Source organism: Furipterus horrens, unplaced genomic scaffold, assembly GCF_987537825.1.
Source record: "Furipterus horrens unplaced genomic scaffold, mFurHor1.1.pri manual_scaffold_4, whole genome shotgun sequence".
NCBI lineage: Eukaryota > Metazoa > Chordata > Mammalia > Chiroptera > Furipteridae > Furipterus > Furipterus horrens.
The window spans coordinates 199,268,511-199,296,421 of NW_028327174.1; the positions used below are offsets into that span (position 1 = coordinate 199,268,511).

Here is a 27,911-nt window from a genome sequence, read left to right on the forward strand (position 1 = left end):
CAGAAATCTGCCATTAATCAAAATCTGTATAACCTTTAAATAAACAATTCCTTTTCTTTTCACCAAACTCTGGTATTAAGTTATGCTTTTTGGTGGCGAGCAATCGAGCTCCTCATCACGGAACAGCCTGTGGGTTCTGCTTCAATATGAACAGCCTGTGGGCTCTGTGTCGGAAGGACCCTTCTCGGGCGGTGGGGAGGGAACAAAACCACACAGGCAAGATTCTCCAGTGGGTGGCGGGGGAAAAGCTTTACTTATACCATCTGGTCTCATTAGAGTGGTCAGCCATGGGTCCCTTGGAGACTGGTGGGATGTGTTGGCCCAGTGTCCCTTGCACTGGGTTTAGAGCATAGTAGGGACTTATTGCTTCTGTGAAGGTGGGAGCACTGACAATTCTGTCTTGGGGTAGGCAGCAAGAGGCATTTTACAGAGATGTTTGACCTAGGACTGGAAGCAAGAACTTTATCTCGGGCAGCAAGAAGGACACCTCTTCCTCTGAAGGGGGGTGGGGGGGACTTAAGAGCGGAGAAAGACAAAGATGAGGGCAGGTAGAATCCTACCTGATGGCTTTATTTTTCTCTATGAAAAAGAAGAGTTAGTTGGAGTGTGGGATGGGGAAGGGGCAAAGGTTTATAAAAGCCACGCTGGGGAAGGGGAGAGGTCTGGGGACAAATAGAACAATTGCTGGGTAGTTGCTAGGGCTCAGCTGAGGGTGGGTTTGGTCTCTGCAGAGCCTCAGACGTTGGGTTACAGGGATTGGGAATCCATGGTTTATTCAACAGGGAGAAAATGAACGGGTCAAAGGGAGTAAGATGCTCCCCGACGTTGAAAATATTGATAGAGTAGGCATTTGACTGTGAGAGCAAAGCAGAAAAGCAGGTTCCGTTTGGAGAAGGGGACTCTGGGACTTAAAATTTCAGGTGGATCGGTGGTGTGAGCCTGGGTGTGCATGGCTGAGGCGGGGGGAATGGTCACGGAGATGAGCCCGTCACGGAACAGGAAGCCAGGTTGGCCCTGAGGATGTTCGAGTCCCCCAGAATCCGGGGCGGTGCTGTGGGCCACGTGACAGCCCCCCCAATGATTGGCTGACAGGGAGCTGAGAAGATGGCGGCTGAGCGCGAACTTCATCAACGTAGGTCTGATCACACAGTGCACTCAGTGTCCCGCAGGGCAGTGAGGAGCAGGGGGAACTGGGACCCTTTCTCCTGTCCGGACAAAGACAGGCGAAGGGGACAGGCCGGGTGGTGTGCAGAGGCCCGCTCCATCTCTGCACCAACAGCGGGGTAGAGACAGGGCTGGTTTCCCAGGAGCAGGGTGCAGCTCGGGCCCCTAACTTGTTCTGTGTCCCGTCACTGCACCCAGTTTTCTAAACCACAGCAAATGGAGCAGGTTAGAGTGGTGGCGCTCCTCTGAGTTCTCGGACTCAAGGAAGACGGAAGGCAGGGCGAAAACGGCGGCGAGGGTAGCAGGACTGGAACGGTGGGGCCTGCCCGGGCAAGGCCCGCTGGTGGCGTCGCGTGTCTCCATGGCGACGAGCCGCGTGGCCCGGGGGTGGGCGGAGCCTAGAGAGGGCGGGGCCATCTCTGTGACGCCAGGGGCTGAGCCTAAATGGCGAAACCCGAAAGGCTCACCGGGGGATTTGAACTGGCCAATGGGCGAGCTCCCGACCGTGTGTCGGAGAAGGAGGCGGAAGCGGGGAGGAGCCGCCGCTGGAGCTGGACTACATCCGCCGCGGCGTCTCCATGGCACGGCCCTGGCCACCGATATCAACGACTTCATAAGGAGGCGTTTCTGGGCTCAGCCGTGTCGCTCCTGGTGAGAGGCCGCCGGCAGGCGGGACCCAGGGCGCTCTGGGGCGCCCAGCGGCCGCCACTGGGGCCGGTCCCCATGGGCGGGGTGGTCCGCGCCGGGGTCGCCGTTTCCCGCCGCCCCCGCCCCCCACCGCGGGCCGCTCCCCGTCTGCAGCCCTCTGGTGCGCCTGTACGGCTCCCGTCGGAACCTGGGCGCCCCCCGCCCCGCCCCCCGGCGCGGGCCTTCTCCTCCCGTAACTGGCCGGCGGCCGGCTCGCCCTCTGCTGCCCGCCGGCAGGGCTCTGCCCTTCTCTCTATGGGCGTGAACTGACCCCCAGCCGCCCGCCGGTGGGTAGGCGGCCCTCCTCCCCGCCGACGGACACTGGCCCCGCGCCCTCTCGCCTGCCTGCGGTCGTCGCCCGGTCCGCCCTTCCCTCCCGGGGGGCCTCGTCTTGACAGTTACTTGCCCCACCTTCGTACGCAGCGCTGTCCTCGGGGGAACCGCCTCCGGGCTCCCGATCCCGCGGGGACGGGTTTCCCCGCCGGGGGTCCCGCTCCGCTCCCTGCACAGTCCGGCGTTTAATTCGCTCTCACTTGGAGGCTGGACCCCAGCGGCCGCTGCTGCGACCTGGAGGGTTTTTCCCTCCGCCATCGGGGGTCCCCACGGGCGGCCGAGCGCCCCTTTCCCCCGGTTGCTTCCGCTTTTCCCTCCCTCCAATGCTATTGGTCCTCTCCGAGTGTCTGTTCAGCCGGGAACGCCCCTTCTCCTAGGAGACAGTTGCCCTGGCCCCGCCACGAATATCCCCCCGACCCCCGCTCCCTCCGCCGGTTCGGCGCTGGCGGGCCCACTTGGGGCCTAGCGGTTGTCTCCCGCCCTCCGCGCACGTCAGCTGGCACCTCAGGTTCCCCGCCTGGTGCCCCCCACCCTTCCTCCCGGGTGGGAGCTGGGCATGGTGGTTTTTCCCTCCAAGCTGCGCCTCCTGTCCGCCCGGCGGCCGCCCGCCGCCCCGCAGGTCGCTCAGCCTCTGCTCTCTCCCCCACTTTGGCAGGACATTTGCCGTGCGACTTGGACAGTAGAGAGGAGCGCCTCCCAACTTTTCATCCACCTGCTACCCCCAAAGCTTCCACCCTCCTCCCCTCAGAGAGGACGTTTGATGCCGGGCCCCTGACAGTCTCATTGACAAGCCCCTCTGGGTCCCCCCGAGCAGAGCCCACCCTTGCGGCTTTGATGCCTAGTCATGTCTGCCTCATCCTCGGGCGGCTCCCCCAGGTACTGCCAGCGTGGGGGGCACCTCCACCAGGGCCGGGAGCGGTGGTCAGGGGCCCCCAGGCCAGGCTTGCTGGAGGCTTCTCTTTTCAGCTTCTCTGTTCAGTTATTGACAGTCTGGACCGAGATATTTGGAAACCATTTTTAAGGGGAAGGAGAAAAAATAATGCGGCACAGTCCCGGCTCCCTCCCCGCTCCCGCCCTGTCTCCCTCTCCTCCCAGTTGTCCCAGTTCCTGGTAGCAAAATACAGCCCCTATTGTTGTCTCGATGGAGTACAAGGCTCAGGTCCTTCTGAAAGGAGACCAGGTGTAAATAGATGACAGCGATGCGGGAGATGGGTGTGTCATCCCAGTCAGCAAGGCGTCCGGGGAACCCAAGCGGTTTGGCGGGAGGTCAGCTCAAGGGGAAAGATGACCCGCACCTGCTGGCTTCCGGTGCCTGGAAATGTTCTAAGTGACAAGGGGAAAAAGCCACAAACCTATCAGAGTTGATATTTCTCAGCTAAATGATGTGGAGGGCTCAGTAAATAGTTTTTCCTTTTTATCAAGTTGTGGTAGAAGACAGGAAAATGCGTGTTAAATGGCTCGATTTTTGTATTGCATTTTTATGTTGCATTATTCTGCCCAGGTGTTTGTGGGAAGGGTGCAGCCGCATTTTGCGGCTGTCAGAAGGCCGTGGGAGGGACCAGATGAACTTTTCCAGTAGCTTCCCATCCTGGAACTCTTGGATGTGTGGCTGCCACGTTTTGGAGATTAAATGTTTGCCAAATTTGCGAATCTGGTGATGGGGCTGTTTATGTATGAGCAAGATGAATGACACGTGGTGTTTTTAAAGAGCCCAAAGCAAAAATGACCCAGCTTCTTAGGAGCTTAAAGAGTAGCAAGTGGGATATTTTGGGAACTAACTGTACTAATTTTTCATCCTTTTAGTTGAGTATCTGACTGTGAATTTTGTGAATTTGGGCCACAGGGACTCGGTTCCCGAGCTCACCGCTCCGTCTTTTTATGTCTGTCACTCACTGAGTGTTTCTCCAGAGCCACCTCTGCCCCAGGGACTGTCCTGGGCACTTTCACCCGTGGCCAGACCTAGTACCGTGGCTATTGCTCATGTGCTGCCTGCTTTTTGTCACCTGACAGGATGACATCTGGGCTTTTCCACTAACGGTCACAATCCGTGTGAGGCGATGGCAGGTTGAAAGGCCAGCCTTGTGAATGCCCGTCACCCCCCGTTTCCATCCTCCTGCGGGGCCCACCATACGTGCCTGATGCTCACGTAGGAGGAGCCCAGTGATTCCTGCTGGTTCTCTTTGCTGTCAACCTGTTAACACATCATACGTAGTCTATAATCTTGGGAGATCTAAGAAATAGAAGAACCCTCATGTTCTGCTTCTAATCTGGTCCTTGTGCCTGGGTGCAGGTTTCCATCGTGTGGGAAGAACGGAGTAACAAGTCTCACGCAGAAAAAGGCCTTGAGGACACCTTGTGGTGCACCCAGTGTGACTGTGACGGTAGGTGACATGCACGGGGAGGAGCCCTCCCGTCTGAAGCCCTGCCAAAAACGCTTCGGCACACCTTTTCCAGGAGCTGCCCTACCCTGCCGACACCGCTGTAGCCTGGCACCTGGCTAGGTGCCTTCGTGCATATCGATAGATTGTTTTTCCTTTTGGTTTTGTTTGTTTGTTTGTTTGTTTTTTGTTTTCGTTTTGCTTGTGGTAAGGCTGCCAGGTGCAAGAAGGTTGTCTTTATCCTTCCAAACAAATTCCAAAAGTCTTTAATAATAATGAAGGAAATAAGATTGGGCTGGGGGATAAGAGCTGATGGGGAGCAAGGGGTATGTGGCTGGGGTTTGGCCTTGCTTATGTGTTTTTTAGAATCTGTACAACCTTCTCAGCTTGGCATTTCCTCCAGCTCTCTGTTTTCATCCCCTCTCACCTGCCTGCTGCCTGATTTATTTGGTACCCTGATCCCTTTGTGTGTTTGCCGTGCTAACGCGCATGCCCCGTTCAGATTACAATGTAGAAAGATTGACCTGCTTCCCAGCCATGCTCCACCAAGTCTAAGGAAGAGCTGTGCATTCCACAGGCTGGGACTGAGATCCGGCTCTCGGGACCCTGGGGCTTGGGTTCAGGCTCTTTCCTGTGGGTCTTGCGGACCCTTCTCTAAGGTGGACCTGGATCTCTCTGGTGGTCTTCCGCTGGGATCTCTGTAGGGGCCTGCTGAATGGCACTGCCGCCTTGGTTCCTGCCTGCATGCCAGTAGTTAGTAGCTGTCCTGCTTGCTTGGTGGCTAGGCTTTCAGTGGCCCCAGAGGCTACAAGCTGTGTTTTTTATGCCCAGTTTACTCATCCACAGATCAACCTTTTTTGTGTTGTCTTCCCCGGCCTGCCAGAAGCAAACCATGAAGGACCGCTCTTCAACTCCCCCCTTACATGTTCATGTGGATGAGAACACCCCCGTCCACGTCCACATAAAAAAACTCCCGAAACCACCCGCGACCAGCAGCCAGGTAGGAGCATGCCAGTGGGGCGAGGCGAAGGCTGCGGAGCAGGGTGCCTCCTCCCAGCCCAGCCTCCGTGCCCTGCCAACTCCAAAGGTTTGGCAGACGCAGCTGCTTTCGGAGCTCAGTCGCCTGGTTCCACAGTAGGCAGGACTGTCATCTGGAAATGGCAGCGGTGGTCAGGAGAGGCTCCCCAGCAGAGTTGGAGATGGATGCCACCAGAGTGACGCCACTGCTAGCTGTGGGGAAGTGACCCTGAATTTGTCCCTCTCCACAGAAATCTCATAAGCGCGGAATGAAAGGGGACACCGTGAATGTGCGGCGGAGTGTCCGGGTGAAAACCAAGGTACCTTGGATGCCCCCTGGAAAATCATCCTCCCGGCATGTGGGATGCAAGCGGGAGGTAGGCTCACCTTTGTTAAGGCTTTTCTTTTCGGCCTGGTCAGGGTCTGTCTAGCAGGCATCAAATTCGGCCGTGTTCAGGGTCGGCCGTGGCTGTTAGACGTCCAGCGGGTCATGTTTACTGAGAGCCTTGCCGAACCCTGAAAGTCCGGGAGTCCTCCTGAGCTCTCACAGCACTGTGATGTGGTAGGTCCTGCTTTCCTGATGTGCAGATGAGAAAACCAAGGCCCTGAGAGGTGAAGGCTCACAGAGAAAGGAGCAGAGCTGGAGTTAGGAAGGGGGTCTCGTTCTAGAGGCTGTAATTTTTTTTTTTTAATTGATTTTTAGAGACAGAGAGAGACATCGATTTGTCGTTCCACTTACTCATGCATTCATTGGTTGATTCTTATATGTGCCCTGACTGGGGATCGAACCTGCAACCTTGGCGTATCAGGACGACGCTCCAGCCAACTATGAGTTACCTGGCCAGGGCACTCTTGTTCTCTCTACTTTATATGTTAGGAGCCACATGTCTTTTTACATGTAACTGTGATAGTATCTGAAGCATAACTAAATATACACATAGACCAAAATGTACGTATCCAGGAAAGCATCGCCTCTTCCCAGGTAGTCACCACAAGACCATGAGCATGTTCCACAAACGTCCTCAAAGCCACTTTTGGAACAGTCAGTCCCCTGGGGCATAATTGCCTTCAGATTGAGTTGTCAGGATACCAAGAGAACTGTCATCTTTTTTCTTTCCTTTTTAAAAAAGATTTTATTTATTTATTTTTAGAGAGGGGAAGGGAAAGAGAAAGAGAGGGAGAGAAACATCTCATCAGTTGCCTCTCACACGCCCCCAACCAGGGACCTGGCCACAACCCAGGCATGTGCTCTGACCAGGAATCGAACCAGTGACCTTTTGGGTTCCCAGGCTGGCACTCAACCCACTGAGCCATGCCAACCAGGGCTGTCGTCTTTATTTTAGCCACATGTTTTGCCTGTCCGTGCATCCCTGCAGTAGTTCATGCTGCGCATGTTTATTGAGACTTGTGCCAGTCTGCTGGGCACTGGGGACGCACCTGTGGCGTGGCAGACATGCTCACCGTCTGCTGACATTCTAGTCAATTGCAATGAAAAAACTCAGTGATAAGACGAGACAGAGATCTCATTATTGGGACAAATACATGACTTGGGACTACTTTAAAATGATGATATAGGATCTGCTTTGAAAGATTCAGTCTTTTCTGATAGCTTATGACTTTAAAAATTAGAAATAAATAAAAGTAATTACTCTAAGGTTTATAATCCTGATTTCCCAATTTTTCTCTAAGAGATTAAGGGAGTGTGGAGTATTCTGGGGAGTAAATGAAACGTGTTCTGATTAGTCTGTATATAAAATACAAGAAAAACTGGAATTCAAATGATGTTTTATATTTTCTACTATGAGGACTTCACTAAAAATCAATGAAATATAAATTAAAAACAAACTATATCTTAAAATCAAAAAGCTATCATGTATTAAAGTGAAAAAAGTTGAAAAAATGACAAATGTCTTGTATTGACAAGCATACGGGCTATCAGTGAATCTTTCTGGACAGTTTGAGAGGATCCTGAAACCGAGTCAACCGTTTCAGGTTGACACCATCTGTCTAAGCATTGATTCTATAGTTTTACACTTAGGAATTTATCCTTAAAAAGTCACAGAAGAGCACAGGGATCTGTGTAGAAAGGTGTTTGCTATAGCATTGTTTGTAATAGAGAAAAATGGGAAGCAATGTAAGTGTCCATCAGGAGGGTATCGGTTAAATGATGATACATTCATGGAATACCATGCAAATGTTAGAGATTGAGGTAGTATTCATACATGATAACAAATCATAGAGCCACACAGTACGTAGAGTTTGACCCAGTTTGTGCAGTAAAGGTCGTCTGTGTGTCCCTGTGTTGTGGGTGTGTTTGTATGTGCATAGTATCTTCTGGGAGGATACACAGGAAGTGTTAGGCAGTGATTACCCCTGGAGTGTGGGAGGCTTAAATGTATTTTTTTAATGGGCCACTTGAATTTCTTTATAACAAGCATACTATATTTTATAATTTAAAATGCTTTTCAAAGGAATGAGAAGACTTAGTGGTTTTCAAAGTGAGTATCAAAAGTTATGCCGCTCAGGAAATTGACTACCTGTTACACGGGTTGCTAGGAATTATGGTCTCCTCTGGAAAGCTCAGTGTCCCTTCCAGTTCTGGGGCGACAGAATCCAGAAATGGAGGGGCCCAGAGAGGTGACTTGTTATCTGGTCATCTTTCAAACAGCAGCTGTCTTTCATGCTATTTGGGCCAGCCCTTTTTGACTTTCCAGGGGCCCTCCATGTTGTTGGGAGACCCCAGCCTGGCTCCTTCCATTCTGGACAGGAGAGAAAAGACCCGAGAAGGAAGTTTTGGTGGAGCGGAATGTGGACCCAGAAGCTGCTGTGTGTATGGGGGGATTCTAGTTTTATTTTTATTTTAAAAAATATTTCATTTATATGTTTTCAGAGAGAGGGGAAGGGATGGAGAAAGAGAGGGAGAGAAACATCAGTGTCTGAGAGATACATCAACTGGTTGCTTCTCACACGCCCCCAACCAGGAACCCGGTTTGCACCTGGGCGTGTGCCCTAACCGGGAATCAAACCAGCAACCTTTTGGTTCACAGGCCAGTACTCAATCCACTGAGCCACACCAGCCAGGGCAGAATGCATTTCTAATAACATTTTTCTATATAACCAAAATAACAGTGATTATTCCTAAAATTGTTATTTCTAAATATATATTATCTGGAACATGCTCAAATTTCTTCACTTCTCCTTAAAATACCTTTTGTAGAAGATTTGTTACTTTTGCAACTATCTACTATTAGGCATTCATATTCATTTAAAAGACTTTTGACATCTTTCACGTCTACCCTAGGCATATGAAGACATCTCTTGCCCCAGACTTTTGCCAAATTGAGGAATTACTATTTTTGCCATTTTTGTTATACCCTTTACTTTAAACTTCATTTCTGTACTAGAAAATCTTCAAGAACATTTGAACAGGGGTAGGTGACATTCCTGTAAGAAGGCACAGCATGTCCATCCGCCCGGGGTTCCTGGGCTGGCCCTTCGCCTCCAGCGGACAGCCAGGTGCTGCTGTTTTCTGCCTTACGAATTCACGTGTTCTCCCTCCTTTCTGTCAGAATCCACCTCGTTGCCTGGAGATCACGCCGCCATCGTCAGAAAAGTTGGTCTCAGTGATGCGGTTAAGTGACCTCTCTACAGAAGATGATGACTCAGGTCACTGCAAAATGAACCATTATGATAAGAAGATTGACAGTCTAATGAACGCGGTTGGTTGTCTCAAATCTGAGGTGAGGGGCGTAGAGGGCTGAGACAGCCCGTGCCCTGAGGCTGTGTGGGACCGCCCAGGTGCCTTCGTGGCGGTCACTTCCTCCTGACTGCCTCTCGGCAGGCCTCCCAGGACCTCAGGTGCCCCTGAAGATCTAGCGGGGGCACCCTGTTATCCCTCTCCATTGGACACTTAGCGGGTGCCTGGCCCTGACCTTGCCTGCTGCTCTATATGGGTGGCCTGTCTCAATTTTTTATAACAGTAATGAACTTGGTGGTATTATTGTCCCCATTTTAGAAATGAAGTGACTGGGACACTGAGGCCTCTGCTTTCCATTTTATTTATTTATTTATTTTTTAAAGATTGTGTTTATTTATTTTTATTTTTAGAGAGAGGGGAAAGGAGGGAGAAAAGAGAGGGGGAGAAACATCAGTGTTGGGGGGCTACACCGATTGGCTGCCTCTCGCACGCTCCCAACTGGGGACCTGGTCTGCAACCCAGGCGTGTGCCCTGACTGGGAATCAAACCGGCAACCTTTCGGTTCCCAAGCCAGTACTCAGTCCACTGAGCCACACCAGCCAGGGTTGCTTTCCATCTTACACAAAAGATTTTTTAAACAAAGTCCCAAAGAGGTGAAGGAAATCAATTCTCAGCTGCTGGACTGTGTCTGTGAATGGGATATGGCAGTGGGTTTGGAAATGCCTGGAAGACCGTGACCCCCACTGGGAAGTTGGCATGGCTGACGTGTAAGCCAGGCCCTGCTGGCTGAGTGGCCTGTCTCTTTAACCCTCCGGCCTGCACTCGGGGCCCACGGTCCCTCCTGGAGAACCTAGGACTGGCTGGCTGCCTGGCAACAGCCCCTCCTCCTGCCACAGCCCACAGCATAGGGGCCTTTTTGTCACCGCTCTCCTCCCATTGAACCACGGTTTGTGTCCTGGCTCTGTCCCCAACCAGCAAGCCACTCAGGCTGTCTCTGCTCAGTCTCTGCGGTAATGAGGGAATGAGAGGACTGGTGTCTGCCCAGAGTCTTGGTGACAGTTAACCAAGATTGTACCCAGAAGCACCAGGTGCTTGTGCAGCCCTCCCTTGGAGGTGCCCTTAACTTGGCCCGAAGCACTGGGCCTGGCATTGTGGCAGGGACGAAGGGCCACGCCTCAGTGGCCCCTGCCTGCGTGCCCCTGCACAGGTCAAGATGCAGAAGGGTGAACGCCAGATGGCCAAGAGGTTCCTGGAGGAGCGGAAGGAGGAGCTGGAGGAGGTGGCACAGGAGCTGGCGGAGACCGAGCATGAGAACACGGTGCTGAGGCACAACATCGAGCGCATCAAGGAGGAGAAGGACTACACCATGTAAGGCGGCCCGCCCCGGGTCCCGTCCCCCCTCGGTCACCTGGCTCACGGGGGGACGGCAGAGGCCTGTCCCCCTGCAGTGCGCGGGTCGGGGTCAGGGGAGCCCCTCTGGGAAAGGCGGCATTTAAGAGGGGAGTCCTGTAGATGGTCAGGCAGTGGGTGCTGGGGACCATTTCGTGTAAAGGCGCCAAGATGGGAGGGCGCCGCGGCAGGCCAGAGGGAGAAGCGAGGGTGGGCCGGGGACAAGGCGCGCCACGGGGTTTGGCCGGGGCCGGCTCACAGCAGCCACTTCGAGGAGTCCGCGCTGAGCACGGCTGGGAGCCACGGAAGGGTTTTCAGAGCAGGGAGTGGTGTGAGCAGACTTTGCTCCGGTGTGGAGAGTGGATGGGAGGGCTCCGAAGCTAACCTGAAGCTGGTTAGGAGGCCATGGGGTCAGCCAGGGGTAGAGGTGAGGCTAGCGGCTGAGAGACAAGTGGGACTGCAGGTGACATCCTGTGACCTTGGTGTGGAGGTCCTGTTTTGGTGCCCATTGTCTTTCTAGAAGGCCACTCCGGCCAGAGGGCCAGCCCTGTCCCCTCCCCCACTGTCCCCTGGCCAGGGCATTGTGACGCGAGCCCCGGAGCTCCGGGGGGGCAGGGGCCTGTGGGGGCTCAAAGAGCCCTGTTCTTTCTGGTCCCAGGCTTCAGAAGAAACACCTCCAGCAGGAGAAGGAGTGCCTCATGTCCAAGCTGGTGGAGGCTGAAATGGATGGGGCTGCTGCTGCCAAGCAAGTCATGGCCTTGAAGGACACCATCGGAAAGCTGAAGACGGTGGGTGGCAGGCAGACCACCTAGCTCCGGGACTGGTCCCGGAGCGGGGGCACACAAGGTGGGGTAGGGGCTGTACGCAGTCATCAGGCTGGCTTTATGACATCTCCAGGCGCGGGGAGGGCACATTTAACTCCTCAGCCCCATCCCCCACTCTCATGCCCAAGGCCTGACCCTCAAGAATGAGGTCAAGAATGACCTCTGGTGGCCAGGGCCTCTGAGGGGAGACCTCATCATGGGTCTCCTGCGATCGCTGAACCATCTGATTCCTGCAAGTACATTACCAACGACCAGGTATTGACTGTCCTCCTTCCTGTGTTTCCTCCAGGAAGCCTGCCCCGACTGCACTCGCCCACAGTGAGCTCCCCGGCCACTTTCCCCACTTGTCGTGCTCAGCAGGCTCAGATCCTGCCTGTCCTTCCAAGTCCACCACATCGGGGCGCCTGCCCTCAGCACCCCGGCCCTGTACACAGCCCACCTTTTCTTGCCTGGGCTTCCTGGCACCAGCTCCTCTTAAGTCCTCCGTGTGGCCTGTCTCTGCCAGCTCCCCTTCTCCCCCATACCATGTGGGACTGCTTGCTGTCTTCCAGGAGAAACAAATGACCTGCACGGACATCAACACCCTGACGAGGCAGAAGGAGCTTCTCCTGCAGAAGCTGAGCACATTTGAGGAGACCAACCGCACCCTCCGAGACCTGCTGAGGGAACAGCACTGCAAAGAGGTGAGCCCCTGGCTCCTGCCCTGCTGTGGGCGCCTGACCCGGCTGCGCCCCTCGAGCGCCACGTGCCCATCCTCTCTGAACCTCAGTCTCCTCTTCTGTAAAAAGAAAACGCTGTGCTGCCTGACCGGAGAGGGCTGTAGAGAAGATTTGACAAAATCATTCACATAAAGTGCTGGCACCAGGACCTGGTGGCACACGAGGGGCCTTCGGAGTCAGGAGAAGGGCAGGGGGATCCGGCCAGGGGGGTTCAGCCTTTTCCAGGGCTTGTACAGCTTTGGTGAAGCAGGAGGAAGACTAGTGGCTGGCAGACACGAATTGTATGGAATCACTTCATTTTCTTAAAAGATGGCCTCTGAAATATATTTTATGTTAGCCAATAATTCCGAAAAGGCTGACAGTATAAACAGCTGGCTTTCTTTTGATTCAAACCAAAGGGATACCAAGAGTCTCAAAATCCTGTGCTGATGAAATGCTGAGCTTTTTTTTTTTTAGTGTGTTGTTTTCCCCCAACATTGTCAATCTCTCTTGTTTGTTTTTTTAAAAACTAATATTTAAAATGAATAATGTGCTGTACCCACTGTCCAGCTTCCCAAGCAAAACCTCATCCATATGGTTAAATCCCTCTGGTGTGTCCTTTGGCGATGACTCCTCGTCGCCCTCCCATCAGAGGGGACCTCGATCTCAAATCCCATAGTTTCATCCTGTGCGTACGTAACCCTAAGCAGCGTCTAGGGCTGTTGAGCATGTTTTCAAACTGTACATAAATGGCACTATTCCGCATATATGCTCTTGAGTTTGTTTTTTCGCTCAGTATTTTTATGAGATACATCCATTTTTGTAATTTAAAAAATTTTTTAAGTTATTTTATATACTTTTTTAATTGTATTTTTTACATTACCATTTATTCCCCCCCCATATACTCTTCCATCTCCACCCACACCCCCTCCCCCTGAGATTCATCCATTTTTATCCTTGTGGCCCTAAGATAATTAATTTTTACTGCTATATCCCATTTTATGACAGTACCACAATTTTTGTATCCATTCTTCTGTCAGTGAGGACCTAGTGTGGGTTGTTAGCTATTACAAGTAGTGTTATCCTGAGCACTCACATACACTATCCTGGTGGGCATGAGCGTTTCTGGAAAACAGTTCTATGAATTTTACTAGTTATAGCAAAATTACTCTTAAAATTATAATATGTAACTGCTTTGTCTTAAGCTCAGTGTTTTCAGGTGGGTGATTTGTACGTCTCTGATCTGGGGCAGCTGAAATGTACTGCAGAAAGCCCCCTCTTGCTCTCAGCCCTAAAGAGACTCTTCGCACATGCGCAGCAATGTCTATTTCAGGGACAAAGCCTGGGCCAAACCTTACTGCCCAGAGATCAGGAGGAGAGTTTAAAAGCGCAGTGGCACGTTAGAGATGAAAGCAGATGCGTGGTGGCTGGCGGAGGCGGGACATGGAGACGGCCTGCTCGACAGGGACAGGGGCAGGGGCAGGGGCTCCTGGTGGGGTGATGAAAATGTTCCGGAACTAGATCGTAGTGAGGATTGCACAGACTGTAAATGTACTCTAGACCACAGGATTTTACACTTAATAATTAAAACGACAAAGTTTATGTTAGAAATATTTTGCCACAATTTTTAAAAATTATGAAATGTACCCAGAACAGTTAATTGTATATTTTAAATGGGTAACTTATATGGCATGTGAATTTATATCTCAGTAAAACTTTTTTGAAAAATCAAGTTGTGGCACAAAAATCAGTATGAAAATACTTTGGTAACACACGTGAATCCCTTTCTACCCCCCAAAAGAGACTATTTCTCTACGTGTTGCTATAGAAACACATGGAAGAAGGGTAGGCAGGATGCTCACCAAGCCAGTAACAGCAGGATGCGGGTGCGGAGGACTTCAGCTTTATCAGTGTTCACGGAATATCCTATAACGAGAGTGTGATGCTTTTCTTATTTTCATAGTTAGAAGTGTAGTTTTGGAAGAGGAACAGACAGAATCGATAGGCTGTGGCTGCCTGAATTTATTGCTTAATGACGTAGCTTTCCCTTTGCCTTCCCTGGAAGGATTCTGGAAGGTTGATGGAGCAACAAGGAGCCCTCCTGAAACGGCTGGCAGAGGCAGACTCCGAGAAGGCGGTACGTCAGGCGCCCTGCCTGCTCTCGTGGGTCCCCTCGATCAAGCTGCGGGTGCTGAGTGGAGGCAGGAAGGCCGCACACCCCCCCCTGACATTCCTCCGGGTCTTAATTTCGTGATCCATAAAATGGGCTGGTGTCTCCTGTCCTCCCTGCTCCCCTGGGCCTGTCTAGCTGATCAGGTGATGATGACAATGAATTTACAAATCATCACCGTCTGTCACCTGAATTTCTATATTTGTACTACGGATTAAAAGCCATCAAAAGGTATAAGCTTTTAGCTCAACAATTCTAGTTCTAGGAATGCATCCCGAGGCAGCACGTTCCAACCTCAAGTTCTTGAAGATGTTAATGGGTACCAAACATAAAAGGGGGGAGTAGTTCATGGCCAGATAAGTTTGGGAAACTGCCGACTGACCTGAGCAAGAAGTTCAGCCTGTTTCTTAACTCCAGGACCTCTTGGAGCCTTTGGTGTATTAGTGCCCAACATGGGTCCCAAGGTTTGCCCTTGGCTCTCAGTGCCTTGCTGAACATCATGGTGATGATGCCTCACCTGGCATTCCCGGCTTGAGAGGCCTTGTCAGACGGTGACCCATCAGTACGTTGAAACATTAAGCTGCTGTTTCAAAAGCTGTGGCTGATTTAATCACGTTATGACAAATGTGGGAATGTAGGTTACAGAATAAAATAAATTACTTCTTACTGTGTGTTAACAGTGTTATCTCTGGGTTGGGGGTTGGGGGGGTCCTTTAGCATATTTTTGTGTGTTTTTCAGTGTTTTCCACAGTCAACGTTACCTTATTTTGTTTTTTATTATTTTTATTTTTACTTTTTAATGATTTTTTTTTAAGATTTTATTTATTTTTAGAGAGAGGGGAAAGGAGAAAGAGAAACATGATGTGCGAGAGAAACAGTGATCAGTTGCCTCTCGCACGCCCCTAACTGGGGACCTGGCCTGCGACCCAGGCATGTGCCCTGAGTGGGAATCGAACTGGCGACCTTTCAGTCTGCAGGCTGGTGCTCAATACATTGAGCCACAACAGCCAGGGCAACATTACCTTATTTTAAACTGCAAAATAAATACACGTTTACTGTCTTAAATATTTAATACACATGCTAGGTGCTTCCCGCCAGGGGCTCTGTGACAGGGGCCAGTGTTTTGGGCACGTTGGGTGCTGGTGGCCGGGTGCTCACAGGAGTGCCTCTCCCCTCTGGGCTGGGCCTATTGCCCTTCCCAGGGAGCTCACGAGTGTGTGTTCTCTGCAGCGGCTGCTGTTACTGCTGCAAGATAAGGACAAGGAGGTGGAAGAGCTCCTTCAGGAAATACAGTGTGAGAAGGTACCTTCCCCAGCAGCTGCTCCTTACTGGCCAGTGGAGCTCCGCGGGTGGAGTGCGCTCTGGAATTGGAGACCTGGGTTCTGTCACTTTCTCCATCTCTCCAAAGGCTCAAGCAAAGTCAGCGTCCGAGCTCTCTAAGTCCATGGAGACCATGCGTGGGCATTTGCAGGCACAGCTTCGGAGTAAAGAGGCAGAGAACACTCGCCTGTGCATGCAGATCAAGGTAGCTGCCGGCCCCACGGGCGGGGAAGGTGGGCAGGCCAGCGGTGGTGGTCTGGCCAAGGCCGTCACGCTCAGGAAGGGTTGTGGGGCAGCTGCTGCCAGAGCACTTTGCTGCAGAGAGACTCTGGGACATTGGCAGTGGGCCTGAAGGCCTTGTGTGGCCCCAGCAGTGACTTGGTCGGGCTTATCCCTTAGGGAGGGCGGATGGTCTCAAATGCTGATTGCATGTGTGAGCCAGGGACCCTCTGAAGTCACAGCTCTGCTGAGTGACAGGGCTATCTCTGAGGACTATGCTGGGACCTCAAGGAAGATTCCAGGAGAATTCTAATGTTAAGACCTGATGGGTTCCGCGATCCAGAGAGGGGCTGTGGACAGCTTGGGACGGCCCTCATCTCTCTGTGTTTGGGGAGTCCTAACCCCACCACACCCCTGCATGGTTTATGACCTGTTCTTTCTCCTCGCCCTCATTCCCTCTTTTCACTGGTCCCCTTTTCTCCCTCTCCCCCCTTGACTGTCTGCCTTGCCTTCCCCTGGCCTTTCTTGTCTCTCTCCCTCACCCCATTCTTCTCCCCCATTGTGCTCCCTGGCTCTGCGCTCCCAGAACCTAGAGCGCAGTGGGAACCAACACAAGGTGGAAGTGGAGGCCATCATGGAGCAGCTGAAGGAACTGAAGCAAAAGGGAGACCGAGACAAAGAGTCCTTGAAGAAAGCCATCCGAGCCCAGAAGGAGCGGGCCGAGAAGAGCGAGGAGTACGCCGAGCAGCTGCACGTGCAACTTGCTGACAAGGTAGCCGCCTTCCCCAAGGGGGGCTGCTCGAGGTGGGGGTGCGGTGGGCAGGCAGGTGGTGGTGGGTGGGTGGCTGAATGCCGGCGGTTTGGGTGGGCAGAGTGGGAGATCTGGATACAGGCCGCCAGGTGGTTGAGCGGAGGGAAAGCGGCAGCAGAGGGTGAATGAGCCAGGAGGATGGGTGGCTGGGTGGGGGGGTAAACAGGTGATAATGGGGCTGGGTGTCTGGCTGGCGATCACTGGGGGCTTGCAGGACAGTTTAGCCACATTGGTGTTGCAGGCAGGAACGGTGGTTAAGGAAGGATCTGCAAACAGGGTGTGTGTGATCGCTGGGGACCTAGAAGCAACCCCGGCCTCCCACTGTCGCTCTTGGTGCTCTCCAGAGAGGGACTGCAGGGGCAAGGGGCCGGGGCTTGCCCAGGGAGGCCCAGCGGCCTCAGCCCTGACAGCCAGGCCCTGTCGTCCCGTGTTCCCAGGATCTCTATGTTGCTGAAGCTTTATCCACTCTGGAATCATGGAGGAGCCGCTATAACCAAGTTGTGAAAGACAAGGGGGACCTCGAGCTGGAAATTATTGTCCTGAACGAGTACGTCTGTGTTAGGAGAGGGAGTGGGGGCCGACGGAGGGAGGTGGGCATGCAGGTGGGAGGGCCTGGAGACCTGACTCAGGTCATATCCCTCACGTGGCTGCCATTTGGTCTCTGGTCAAGGGCTGCACTGGACGGAGATGTGAGCAGCCTAGGGGTGGGATTTCGTTGGAGCCTGGGTCCTGGCTCCAGCCCCAGTCCTGGGGTCCTAGGCCCCCAGCAGTTCCGTGGAGGGAGGGGCCAGGCTTCTCTAGTCACAGAGGCTTGGGCCCCATGTGGGGCCTGATCTGCACAGCACAGGAAGTGGGCACAGGAACACTGGTCACCTCATTCCTGTCCTTGGGGAGTAGGACGGCTGGCGATTCCTGTGTCTCTCTCTGCTGTTTGGCCAACCGGTCAGCAGGTTGGGCGCGGCCTGGGAGTGGAGTACAAAAGCGGGCTGACTGTGAACTCTGCGGTGACTGTTCGGACATTCTCAGTGGCAGGTGTACTCATGTGTTCACACATTTAAAAATATTCACTGAGCATCTGCTATGTACCAGGCTATGTGCTGGCCTTTAGGGTTACAGCAATAAAGGAAAAAAAAAGAAGTGCATTCTCTGCCTTCATGGAGGTAACTCTGTGCTCAAATAGAGGAGATGGGGCTACAGAGACCTGGACTCCCGGGGCTGAGCACAAGTCACAGGGGACCACCGTAGTCTCCAGGTCAGGAGAGTTTTCCCTGAGGAACTGTCTTTTGTTGTATTGAACTCAATTTAGCAGACAGGATCCCAAGAACCTGCGCTGGGCCCTGTGCCAAGTACTGCTCTTGGAAAGGTCTCCATTTAACGGGAGAAAACAGACGTTAAGATAGAAGGATACCTGGTCCAGATGAGAGGGGTCAGCGGAGAGAAACACTGAGGAAGGATGCCTGGGCTGGGTTAAGGATGAATAGGAAGGAGTCTGCCGGGTGAAACAACATGATGTGTTTGCTTGGGCCTAGTCAGTGCTCAGGAGTATTTGCTGACTGGTCCGTAATCGATCAATACTGAGAACGCACACTATGGAAAGGTTCTGTATCGGGTCTGTGGTCAAGACGGACAAGGAGCGTCTGTGAGCGCCAGTGCTCCTCTGAGGCCCAGTCTCTGTTCGTGGGTGGTTTCCCTGCTGAGTGACGGGGGGAAGGAGAAGGGCCGGGGGCAGCCTGCTGCCGAGTTCACTTCTTTCCGTTTCATTCACATCCTTTGCAATGCCCACCTGAGCCAGGTGAGTGCTCACACACGTGAACAAGCCAATCATCCTGCCCTTGCCTGGGAGACACCGAACCCCAGTGTGATATGTCCCCGAGGGAGAGGGGTGCCTGGGGCATGGTATCCCTGACCACCCCGCGTGGAGTTCTGTCCTAACTTCCAGGCCTGATTGGCTGAGAGATCCAGGGGCTGCTGTGGGGAGCTGGGGAGCAGTCGAGTCTCTAGTCTTTGTCTTCAGGGAGTGCCGTGGCCTCATGGGAGGATCAGAATGGAGAAGGCTTTTAGAGGGATCGCTATGGGAGACAAATCTCAAAGGTTGTTATCGGAGCTGGGGTACAGGGGGATGCCACAAGCAGCCACGGCAGGACAGTGCAGCTGCTTTTCAGGCTGGAGGTTGGGGAGCAGGTGGGGGGCCAAGAGGTGGGACATGACCTGGGGAGGAACACTTGATCCCACTCCACACAAAGACCTGGGCTCCTCAGCACCTGTGTGATTGATTCTCCCTGTCTGCTTTCACTTTGTCGCCTTGCAGCCGAGTGACAGATCTCGTAAACCAACAGCAGACCTTGGAGGAGAAGATGCGGGAAGACCGGGACAGCCTGGTAGAGAGACTACACCGGCAGACTGCCGAGTATTCCGCATTCAAACTAGAGAACGAGAGGCTGAAGGTCTGTAGTGAGAGCCAGGGCCGGGGCAGATGGGGGACGGCAAACAGGCCGATGGCTGGGTATTCATGGGTGGCCCAGAGATGGCTACAAGGGTCTTCAGAGGACGACAGCCAGGAGGGAGCAGCCTGAGGAAGAAGCTCTGGGGTCAGAAAGGCCCGGATTCAGGTCCTGCTTCTCCCTCTTAACTAGCAGCAGGACCCGGGGAGACCTCTCACCCTTTGTCGCTGCAGTTTCCTTGGCAGAAGGCAGTGAGGTCCTTGTGAGATTGTGGCAACGCTTGTGAAATGTCTAACGTGACACGCTCAGCCTTGCACGTGCAATAGACCTGACTTGGAGGTTGTATTCTCAACACCGCCGTCCTTCCTGATGGAGAAATGGGCGACTAGGTTTAATTTTTTTTACTGAACGTTGTGCCTAGCTTTTACTCGGTGTTTGTGTGTTTGTGAAAGTTACCCATGTGGTGTGCGGCAGTTTGTTCATCCTCAGTGCTGTGCGGTGGGACCACACTAGAATATATTCCACTGGGCATGGAGATTTGGGTTGTAGAACATCTTTGTACATCTTTTGGTTTTACTCCTTGAAGTAAAATTGCCAGGTCATCTGGTGGTGTGTGTAGTTTGGCTTTGATAGATAATACCATACGATAAAGTAGTCGTCCAAATGCACATCCCCCATCAGGGGCACGTGAGAGTTGCCAGTTGTTCCATGTCTCTTTGTCAACACTTGGCACTGTCGGTCTTTCATTTTAGCCACTCTGGTGGGAGCGTAGTAATATCTTCCCTGTCACAGTGCAGATTAAAGACAGCCTCCAGGTCAGACAGTTAGCTGGGTTAGATACAGGATAATATCTATCTGCAGAGTGTAATGTAGTGTGGCTGTTCAGTGATGGGTGTAGAAGTGTATTTTCTTAGATATTATAATTACAAAGGTAAAATCTGCTCGTAGTAAAAATGTAAAGCATTATAGAAATGTGATACAGAAGTAAACATCTCTGTTAACTGTGGATGTGTATTTTTCCAGTCCCCTCCCCAAACTAACATATATATTTAAACACATATTCATTCAGTATTCTTCAGCTTGCTTTCCTAATTCAACAATATCTCATTAATGCTTTTAGGTCAGTTTTTTTTTTTTTTAAGTTATATCTCTTATAAATGACTGCTTATTATTTATTGTATTGAGATACCATGATTTATTTTGTCCCATCTGCTAAGGTGAGCATTTAGGTTGGAGGAGGATATTCATTGACCTTGAGGTAGTTCATAACGTAATTGCTGGTAACATGTTGCAAAGCAATAAGTCTGGTATCGTCCCATTCTTGCTGAAGAGCAAAACTGCTACACAACTGTTAATGTAGCCATAAATCAAGATATCGTCCATCTGATTCATTTTTATTGGCTGTATCTCCATTTTCTTTACTGGTTATCATTGCTTTTGTGATGAGAACAAGAAAACACATGTCCTTATTTGTATCTACATTCACTTGAGTTAGTCATGTTAGGGGGCTTGCCCTGGTGCCTCTCTGAGGAAACCTCTGGTGTGGGTTTGAATAGGTGGGGCTTCCCTTTGCTGGCCCCTTGGAGTAGGAACTGAGGGTGGGGTGATGACCTGCTCTGGAACCTTCTTGTTGGTTACTGATGGGCCACCTCTTCTAGGCTAGTTTCGCTCCGATGGAGGACAAACTCAATCAGTCACACCTCGAGGTCCAGCAGCTGAAGGCGTCGGTTAAGAACTATGAAGGGATGATTGACAACTATAAGAGTCAGGTAGGACTCTCAGGCAGCCCTACCCTGCCCAGGCAGCACCTCTCAGCAGGCCGGGAGATCAGTAACCATGAGGCCTCTCCTGGGAAGGGCTGGGCATGGAAGGCATTCTTCACCAAAACATTGGCTCTGTCCGAGACGGCTGGATGCTCCGTTGCTCCCTAGGTGATGAAGACCAGATTGGAGGCTGATGAAGTGGCTGCCCAGCTGGAACGCTGTGACAAAGAGAACAAGATTCTTAAAGATGAGATGAACAAGGAGATTGAGGCGGTACTGCTCCCCTTCCTCGCTTCCCAATTCTGTGTCCATCAGTCTGTCCTTCTTGTTTGCCTCTGACCCTCCCTGGTGTGGACAAAGAAGATGGACAAATTTTCTTATCGCTGGGCTGCTGCGCTCTGCTGTCTCCGTGCTCCATCTTTTATCATATCTCAATTGGGCTGCTTTATCTCCTCTCTCTGTTGGTTATTTTTCTTTCTCCAATTTCCTTTTAAAAAATAATCTCTTCTCATTGGAGCACCCAAGTGGATTCAGATGCACGGCTATGCCATGCTTAGGCATGCCCGCTTTGTTCCATTTGGCATCTTTAATTTTGTGCCATTCAAAAAATGTGCCTCCCATCCTGTTCCCCAAAGAGCCTTATTCTTCTAGAGATGGCAAAGGGAATCTGCAGAATAGTAACCTCAGAGGCAGCTGATTCCAGGCTCAGCCACTGACTTGTTGCATAACCTTGGGCAAGTCATTGCCCCTTCTAGTTACCTAGTCCTCAGGCTCCCTGCTAACACAAGGCGGGGGACAAAGACCAGATAGTTCTTACCCTTCCCTCTGACATAGCATTGTGATTGCCTTTCTGGAGGATGGGAGTTAGACTAGGCTTAAATCTTCCACCCTAGTTGAGTGACCTTGGGCAAATGAGCCTTGATCCTCAATGTCCTTATGTGGGGAAAACAGCACGTACTTTACAGGCTGTTGTATGAATTCAGTGAGTAATTCAGAGAGGCCTTGGCACCGCGCCTGGGGCCTGGTGGTGGTATGTGGTGACGACTAAAGGAGTGGCATCCAAGTGTGTTCCCCAGAGAGCAGCTGGACACGCTCAGTGGCCTGCAGGAGGGCAAGCTGCACTTTTACCTGTGGATCTTGCAGGGTCCTCTTCTGGGGACTTGGGGCAGCCCCGCCCTAACTCCAAAGGGCTCCGCCTGGCCCCTTCAGCAGCTGGGCCCTTCCCAATGGTGGGCTTTTCCTCTCCCTTCCAGGCACGTAGGCAGTTCCAGTCCCAGCTGGCCGACCTGCAGCAGCTGCCTGATATCCTCAAGATCACCGAGGCTAAGCTGGCAGAGTGCCAAGACCAGCTGCAGGGCTACGAGAGGAAGAACATCGACCTTACAGCCATCATATCAGATCTGCGCAGCCGGGTAAGGGACTGGCAGAAAGGGTCCCACGAACTGGTCCGAGGAGGGGCCCGCTTACCAAGATGAGCTGCACGGCTCCCCCCGAGGGAGGACTACTTCCTTTTTCTTGGCTGCTGGTTCTGAAAGGAGTGAGCTATCATCAGTGCTGTGAAATAAAAGTCTGGTGTGCCAAATGCCTCGTGTTTGCACGGAGTGATTATAGTGCTAGGAGCCGTCACTCATCGGAGTCGTTGGGCCCTCCTGCTGTCACCCCCGCCCTCAGTGCTCCCCGTCGCCAGCCTCTGCCCTTCCTGCTGCCCTGCAGCCCTCAGCTGTGCACGACGGGCACCAGGCCACAGGCGTCCTTTCTTCCCGCTGTTCTCTTGCTTTAGCTGCCATCCCTAGCCAGCAGGTCCACTGCCTGAGAGTCTGCCCTGAAAGAGGGCTCCCGCTGTCCCAGACGCAATCTGCCTCCGGGTTACCGGAACCATGCCTGCAGTGCCTAAGAGAGCATGTGGCTCTCCTGTGCAGTGTGACCTTGGGCAAGGCCCGTCCCCTCTCTTGATTGCTTCCTTGTAATAGTAGCTACCATTTTTGAGCCCGCACCCTGTGCTCCACCCTTCTCTCATTTAATTCTCCCAGGAACTTCGTGAGGGGTATTATTTTCCCCATTTTACAGAAAGCAGCCCAGGGCACAGGGGAGAAGTAATTTCCTGAGGTCACCGAGCTGAAACCTGGTCAGCCAGGCCTGGGGCCCAGCCAGCCATCTGCTTCCCACGACCGTGTTCTCGGTACTCTACAGTCGCCTGCCCACTCGGACCTGCGCATTCTCGGGGCACTTCAAGCCCAGATATCAGGCTTCTGTGTAAAGCATCCCTCTAGAGAACTCAAACTTGCCGGCCTGGAAGAGTCGATAGCCTTCTTGCTGCCTTGCCTGCCCTTGTCCCCAGTTAAGGGAAGAAGGGAATCACCAGGGCCAACGAAATAATTGGTAGAAAGCTCCCCGGTGTGTCATGTGGGCTGCCGTCTGCTTCTGCCCGCTCATGTCTGCCCAGGATCCCACTGAGTGGCCTCTCCTGATCAAGAAAGCGTCACGGTTCTTCAGGGTCAAACCTGGCTTCTCTCGGTGCGGGAAGCCTACCGTCTGGGGAGCTGTGCCTAACCTGTCCTTGCTCTCTCTCCTCCAGGTTGTGCGTTAAGGCTTGGATGCCCGCTGAGGGCAGCGCGCCTTTCCCGGGTGTGGATCACAGGTCAATGGAGAAGGGAGGGCCGTACTGGGAAGTTCTCTCGTAAACCAGTCTGTGTTCCTGTCATTTTAGATCGAGCATCAGGGGGACAAGCTGGAGATGGCGAGAGAGAAACACCAGGCTTCCCAGAAGGAAAATAAACAGCTGAGTCTGAAGGTGGATGAACTGGAGAGGTTAGAGGCACCTGGTCCCATCTGTCCTCTTCCTAGGACCTGAGACTTTCGGCCACTTAGCTGCTTTGGGCTTAGTGTGCGGAAGTGTTTTAGGGACTCAAGGCCCTGGAAGGTACTAGGCAGACCTCAGAGGAGGAGCTGCTTGCAGCGCAGTGGTAAGCATTGTGAGGGAGAGGAAGCTGGTCTCTGGCCTCGGGGCAGGCTCCAGAACAGTGTGATCACCATCAGATCGCCCATAGGCACCGCCTGTCAGGCACGCTTTGTCCAAGCAAACCAGCAGGGCTTGTACGCGCAGGGGGGTGCATTTCCTCTCCATTCTGCTCTGTTCCTGATCATCCTTCCCAAGACCATTCTGTAGACTGTTGGAGGCAGTCAGGTGAAGACTACACCTTTAGGAGTCAGAAGCCCTGGCCTTGGGCCCCATTATTTTGTCCTTTTGAACCTCTGATCACTCATCTTGAGAAAGGGATTGAGGCAGGGAAAATGGTGTAGCTCATGGGGTTACTGTGAGTCTTCAGTGAGATCATCTTCTAAGGAACTAGCACATTATCTGGCACACAGATGTGCAGTTTAGTTAGTGTGTAGTTGGTATTATCCCAATTTAAATATGAGGCAAGTGAGCTCTGGGGGAGGTTAAGTGACTTGCCCAAGGTTACACACTTGGTACCTGGCAAAGCTGCAACTTAGCCCCCCTTACTTCAGAGCTTCTAGCGCCTGTAAAATCAGGACTAGCGCCTTTTTGGAGAGGTGCAAGGCCTGAGGTCCTAGGAGGCTGTGACCACTCAGGCGTCCTGATGGTGGGAACCTGCACCACGTGGTCCCTGGGCCCCACCTCTGCTCTGCTTTGCTGGCCTCAAGCCTGCAGCTGGATTCAGCAGGACTTGCAGAGCTCCTAAAATTGGAACGTGTTCCAGAAGTGCGGTGGGGACTGTGATTGCACATCGGGATGGTCACTGCTGCCCGTGGCTGGTCACACAAGTTACTGAGTGGTCCAGCTGAAGTCCCTTTCCTGAAGGAGGCAGCAGTGAACAGAAGTTGAGGGCATGAGATTTGGCGACAGGACCGTCAGCTGTGCTGACACTGGACTTCACATCTCTGAGGCTGTGAAGGGGGGATAATGAGGGAACCCCCCTTTCCGAGCTGCCCGCTGCTGCAGTACATGTGGTGACGTGTGCACGCAGCGCAGCCCGCGGTCAGTCTGTGCTGGCTTCTCCCGCTTTTCATACAGTTCTCCCACCAGCTGCTCCAGATGCAATTCCTTGCCGCTGGGCTGACCAGATGCCTTTGGTTTAGTCCTGTGACTCCTTGGAGATTCCCTGCGTGAGGACAGCCCTGGTCCAGAGGTGCCTGGCAGCCCCCTGGCCAGGCGGAACAGGACAGGTACGGGATGAGCAGGATCTGATTGAGTGCTTTCACCTAGGAAACTGGAGGCGACCAGTGCCCAGAATATCGAGTTTCTACAGGTGATTGCCAAGAGGGAGGAGGCAATCCACCAGTCCCAGCTGCGGCTGGAGGAGAAAACACGAGAATGTGGGGCCCTGGCAAGGCAGCTGGAGAGTGCCATTGACGATGCTCGGAGGCAGGTCAGTCTCACTTCCATTACTAACTAGCTCTGTGACCTTGGGCAAATCACCTACTCTCTCTGAGCCTATTTTTCCCATCTGCAAAATGAGCATAGAGTTGTCTCTGCCTTGGGAATTCACCATTAGGATTAAATGAGCAAAGGGCTTGGCAGCTGACTCATGGTTGCTCATTTTATTGTTGACTGCATGGGACTGAGACAGGTTTGCCGCATCGTAGGTGATGACAGGAAAGGGCAGGTAAAGATGGCTGCTGAGGTTGCCTCCATAGTTAGCACCCAGTCCGAGGCTCCGAAGAACTCTCTATGGTGATGTGCAGACCTGACAACAGGAGTGGCCCAGGCTTCCTGCCAGATGTTCACTCTGTCAGGTAGGCGCCTCCACCTCTGTTCCTTCGGGGCAGGTGGAACAAACCAAGGAGCACGCAGCTGCCAAGGAACGAGCATCCCAGAGCAAAATCCTGGACCTTGAGACCCAGCTGAGCAGGACCAAGACTGAACTCAGCCAGCTGCGGCGCAGCCGTGAGGATGTGAGTCGGGCTGGGGGTCGGGGGCAGGGGCAGTGCAGAAGGGACTGGATTGAGATTTTGGCTTCCTGGGGCCTGCAGAGCAAAGTGTTTTGTGGTTTTATGAACATGACATGGTTGGGTTTTTCTCTAATCATTTGCTCATCCCTGAAGGATATCCCAGGCAGATCTCTTTTTTAAAAATTATTATTTTGAAATATTTGATTTATTTTTAGAGACAGATGAGGGAGAAAGAGAGGATGAGAAACATCAATGTGTGGTTGCCTCTCATACGCCCCCCAGCTAGGGACTGACCCACAACCCAGGCCTGTGCCCTGACTGGGAATCGAACCAGTGAGCTTTTGATTCACAGGCTGGCGCTCAATCCACTGAGCCACACCAGCCAGGGCTAAAAATGATTATTATCAGCTTTGTTAAGGTATCATTTACATACCATACAATTCACTCTAACTTGTATAATTCGGTGGTTTTTAGTATATTCAGAGAGTTGTGCAGTCATCATCCTGGTCTAAGTTTAGGGTATTTTCAGGAGACCTTATACCCATTAGCAGTCAGTGCCCATTCCCCTCCCTGTCAGCCCCTGGCAACCACTAATAAAGTCTCTGTGTCACTATGGCCATCTTTTCTGGGCATTTCACACCTGACCCATCTCTGTCCGCTTAGGCTGACCGCCGCTACCAGAGCCGGCTGCAGGACCTGAAGGACCGCCTGGAGCAGTCGGAGAGCACCAACCGCAGCATGCAGAACTACGTCCAGTTCCTCAAGTCGTCCTATGCCAACGTTTTTGGGGACAGCCCTTACACCACCTACCTGACCAGCTCCCCCATCCGCTCCAGATCTCCTCCTGCCTGAGGCCGCCCGTCGTGGGCCAGGAGCCCACGTTGATGCCGTGGGAACTGATGAGTTGCCAAGCCGTACCTGGAAAGCCTTGTTGGTTTTCCTGTCTCTTCCATTGGTGAAGTGTGTTCAGGATCTTGTCCGTAGCTACTGGCTCCATGCAAGTCCCTAAAGCAGCAGGGAATGAAGAAGCAGGAACCACTTAGTCTCTCCTCTCTGCTGGAGTTGCCTGATGGAAGGTTTTAATTACCTTGCCAGGCCTTACTCGTAAATCCACTACTATGAGGGAACCAGATTTTAACTCACCATGACTTTGCTCATTCCTTTCCAGAGAAAATGTTTAGATTGGATATTTTCCTCCAGTCCCGTTATAGCCCTTTTTCTAGAAAGATCTTTCTTAAGTATTCTAGGACCTGAACCAACAGGAGCTGTAGAGGTCTTTGCCACCCCTCCTGGGTGTGAGCATGTGCACTTCCTCTTTTCCTTATTTCATGGGGGCGGTGCTTTCCCCAAGCCCAGGGCAAACCTCTCATACCCGAATTCCCTTGAAGGCCACTTGCTCCCATACACTTCACAGTGGACACTCAAGAGTTCAGGTCCAGCTGGCCTTTTAAAAGAGAAATCCCAAGATCATTGATTTGTGTTTCTCTTTGCGAGGTTTGTATCTCAGGAATGCATTTATCTTTGAAATATTTGTGTTGTTTTATAAAAAGCTCTTATAATTAATATTTTCTTTACCCATTCTCACCCGCCTTCTAAAAATGGTTAAGTAAAATGCTGCAAGGGAGCCAGGAAATATTTTTAAGGTACTTGGTGCATGGAACATTAGGGTTTTCGTTTCTTTTTGGCCCAGATAGTTTCCTCTTTGTGAGCTTTCTCTGGGCTGACTGGAGGCACTGCTCATTGTTGGGGGCAGATCACTTTAGCTCTTAGGAAAAAGATAAGATCTGTATATATTACTGTTTTTAAAATGTTAATTGGTTTTTGAAGGATGTATTGGCTGTTTTTCTCTTCATTTTCCTGTATTTAAAAGAAAGAAAAAGAAAAAAGATTTTTTTCCATTGGTTGTCAAATGAACTTTAATTGAAAAATTTTCCTTTGTAGTTCTTAATTAGCCGAGCATTCCACTGCACAGCCACTGGCGATGTCATTTATGATGTCATGAGGGTGGCGGCCATCAACATTGCAGCCTGCAGACTGGGCGGTCCCCAGGATCTCTTTTAATGGTTCTAGAGAGTTCTCTAGCTAA

The 27,911-nt window shown here is 52.2% G+C and overlaps 1 protein-coding gene and 1 long non-coding RNA gene across 15 annotated transcripts; one reads left to right on the forward strand and one right to left on the reverse strand.

Annotated features, from left to right (window-relative positions):
* Positions 1-539: 539 nt before the first annotated feature.
* On the reverse strand, positions 540-2,476 carry LOC150013783 (uncharacterized). The gene is made up of 2 exons (XR_016510587.1): positions 2,263-2,476; positions 540-1,604 (listed from the first exon to the last, which is right to left on the reverse strand). It is a non-coding gene; the product is annotated as an uncharacterized LOC150013783 (long non-coding RNA).
* ODF2 (outer dense fiber of sperm tails 2) lies at positions 1,625-27,753 on the forward strand. 14 transcript variants are annotated; one of them, XM_090274823.1, is made up of 22 exons: positions 1,752-1,815; positions 2,840-3,060; positions 4,475-4,565; positions 5,446-5,562; positions 5,831-5,956; positions 9,149-9,319; positions 10,484-10,644; positions 11,324-11,453; positions 12,041-12,172; positions 14,229-14,324; positions 15,588-15,659; positions 15,766-15,882; positions 16,483-16,668; positions 17,145-17,254; positions 19,016-19,151; positions 20,807-20,917; positions 21,080-21,184; positions 22,165-22,323; positions 23,619-23,719; positions 25,140-25,302; positions 25,703-25,828; positions 26,489-27,753. In XM_090274823.1, the coding sequence occupies exons 2-22, from the start codon at positions 3,029-3,031 to the stop codon at positions 26,675-26,677; spliced, it is 2,631 nt and encodes an 876-aa protein (XP_090130949.1). In that variant the 5' UTR covers positions 1,752-1,815; positions 2,840-3,028; the 3' UTR covers positions 26,678-27,753. The 14 variants fall into 14 exon arrangements, with proteins under 14 accessions (XP_090130943.1, XP_090130944.1, XP_090130945.1 ...); XM_090274825.1 differs by having other exon boundaries at positions 14,253-14,324; XM_090274817.1 differs by lacking the exon at positions 2,840-3,060 and having other exon boundaries at positions 1,625-1,815.
* Positions 27,754-27,911: the final 158 nt, after the last annotated feature.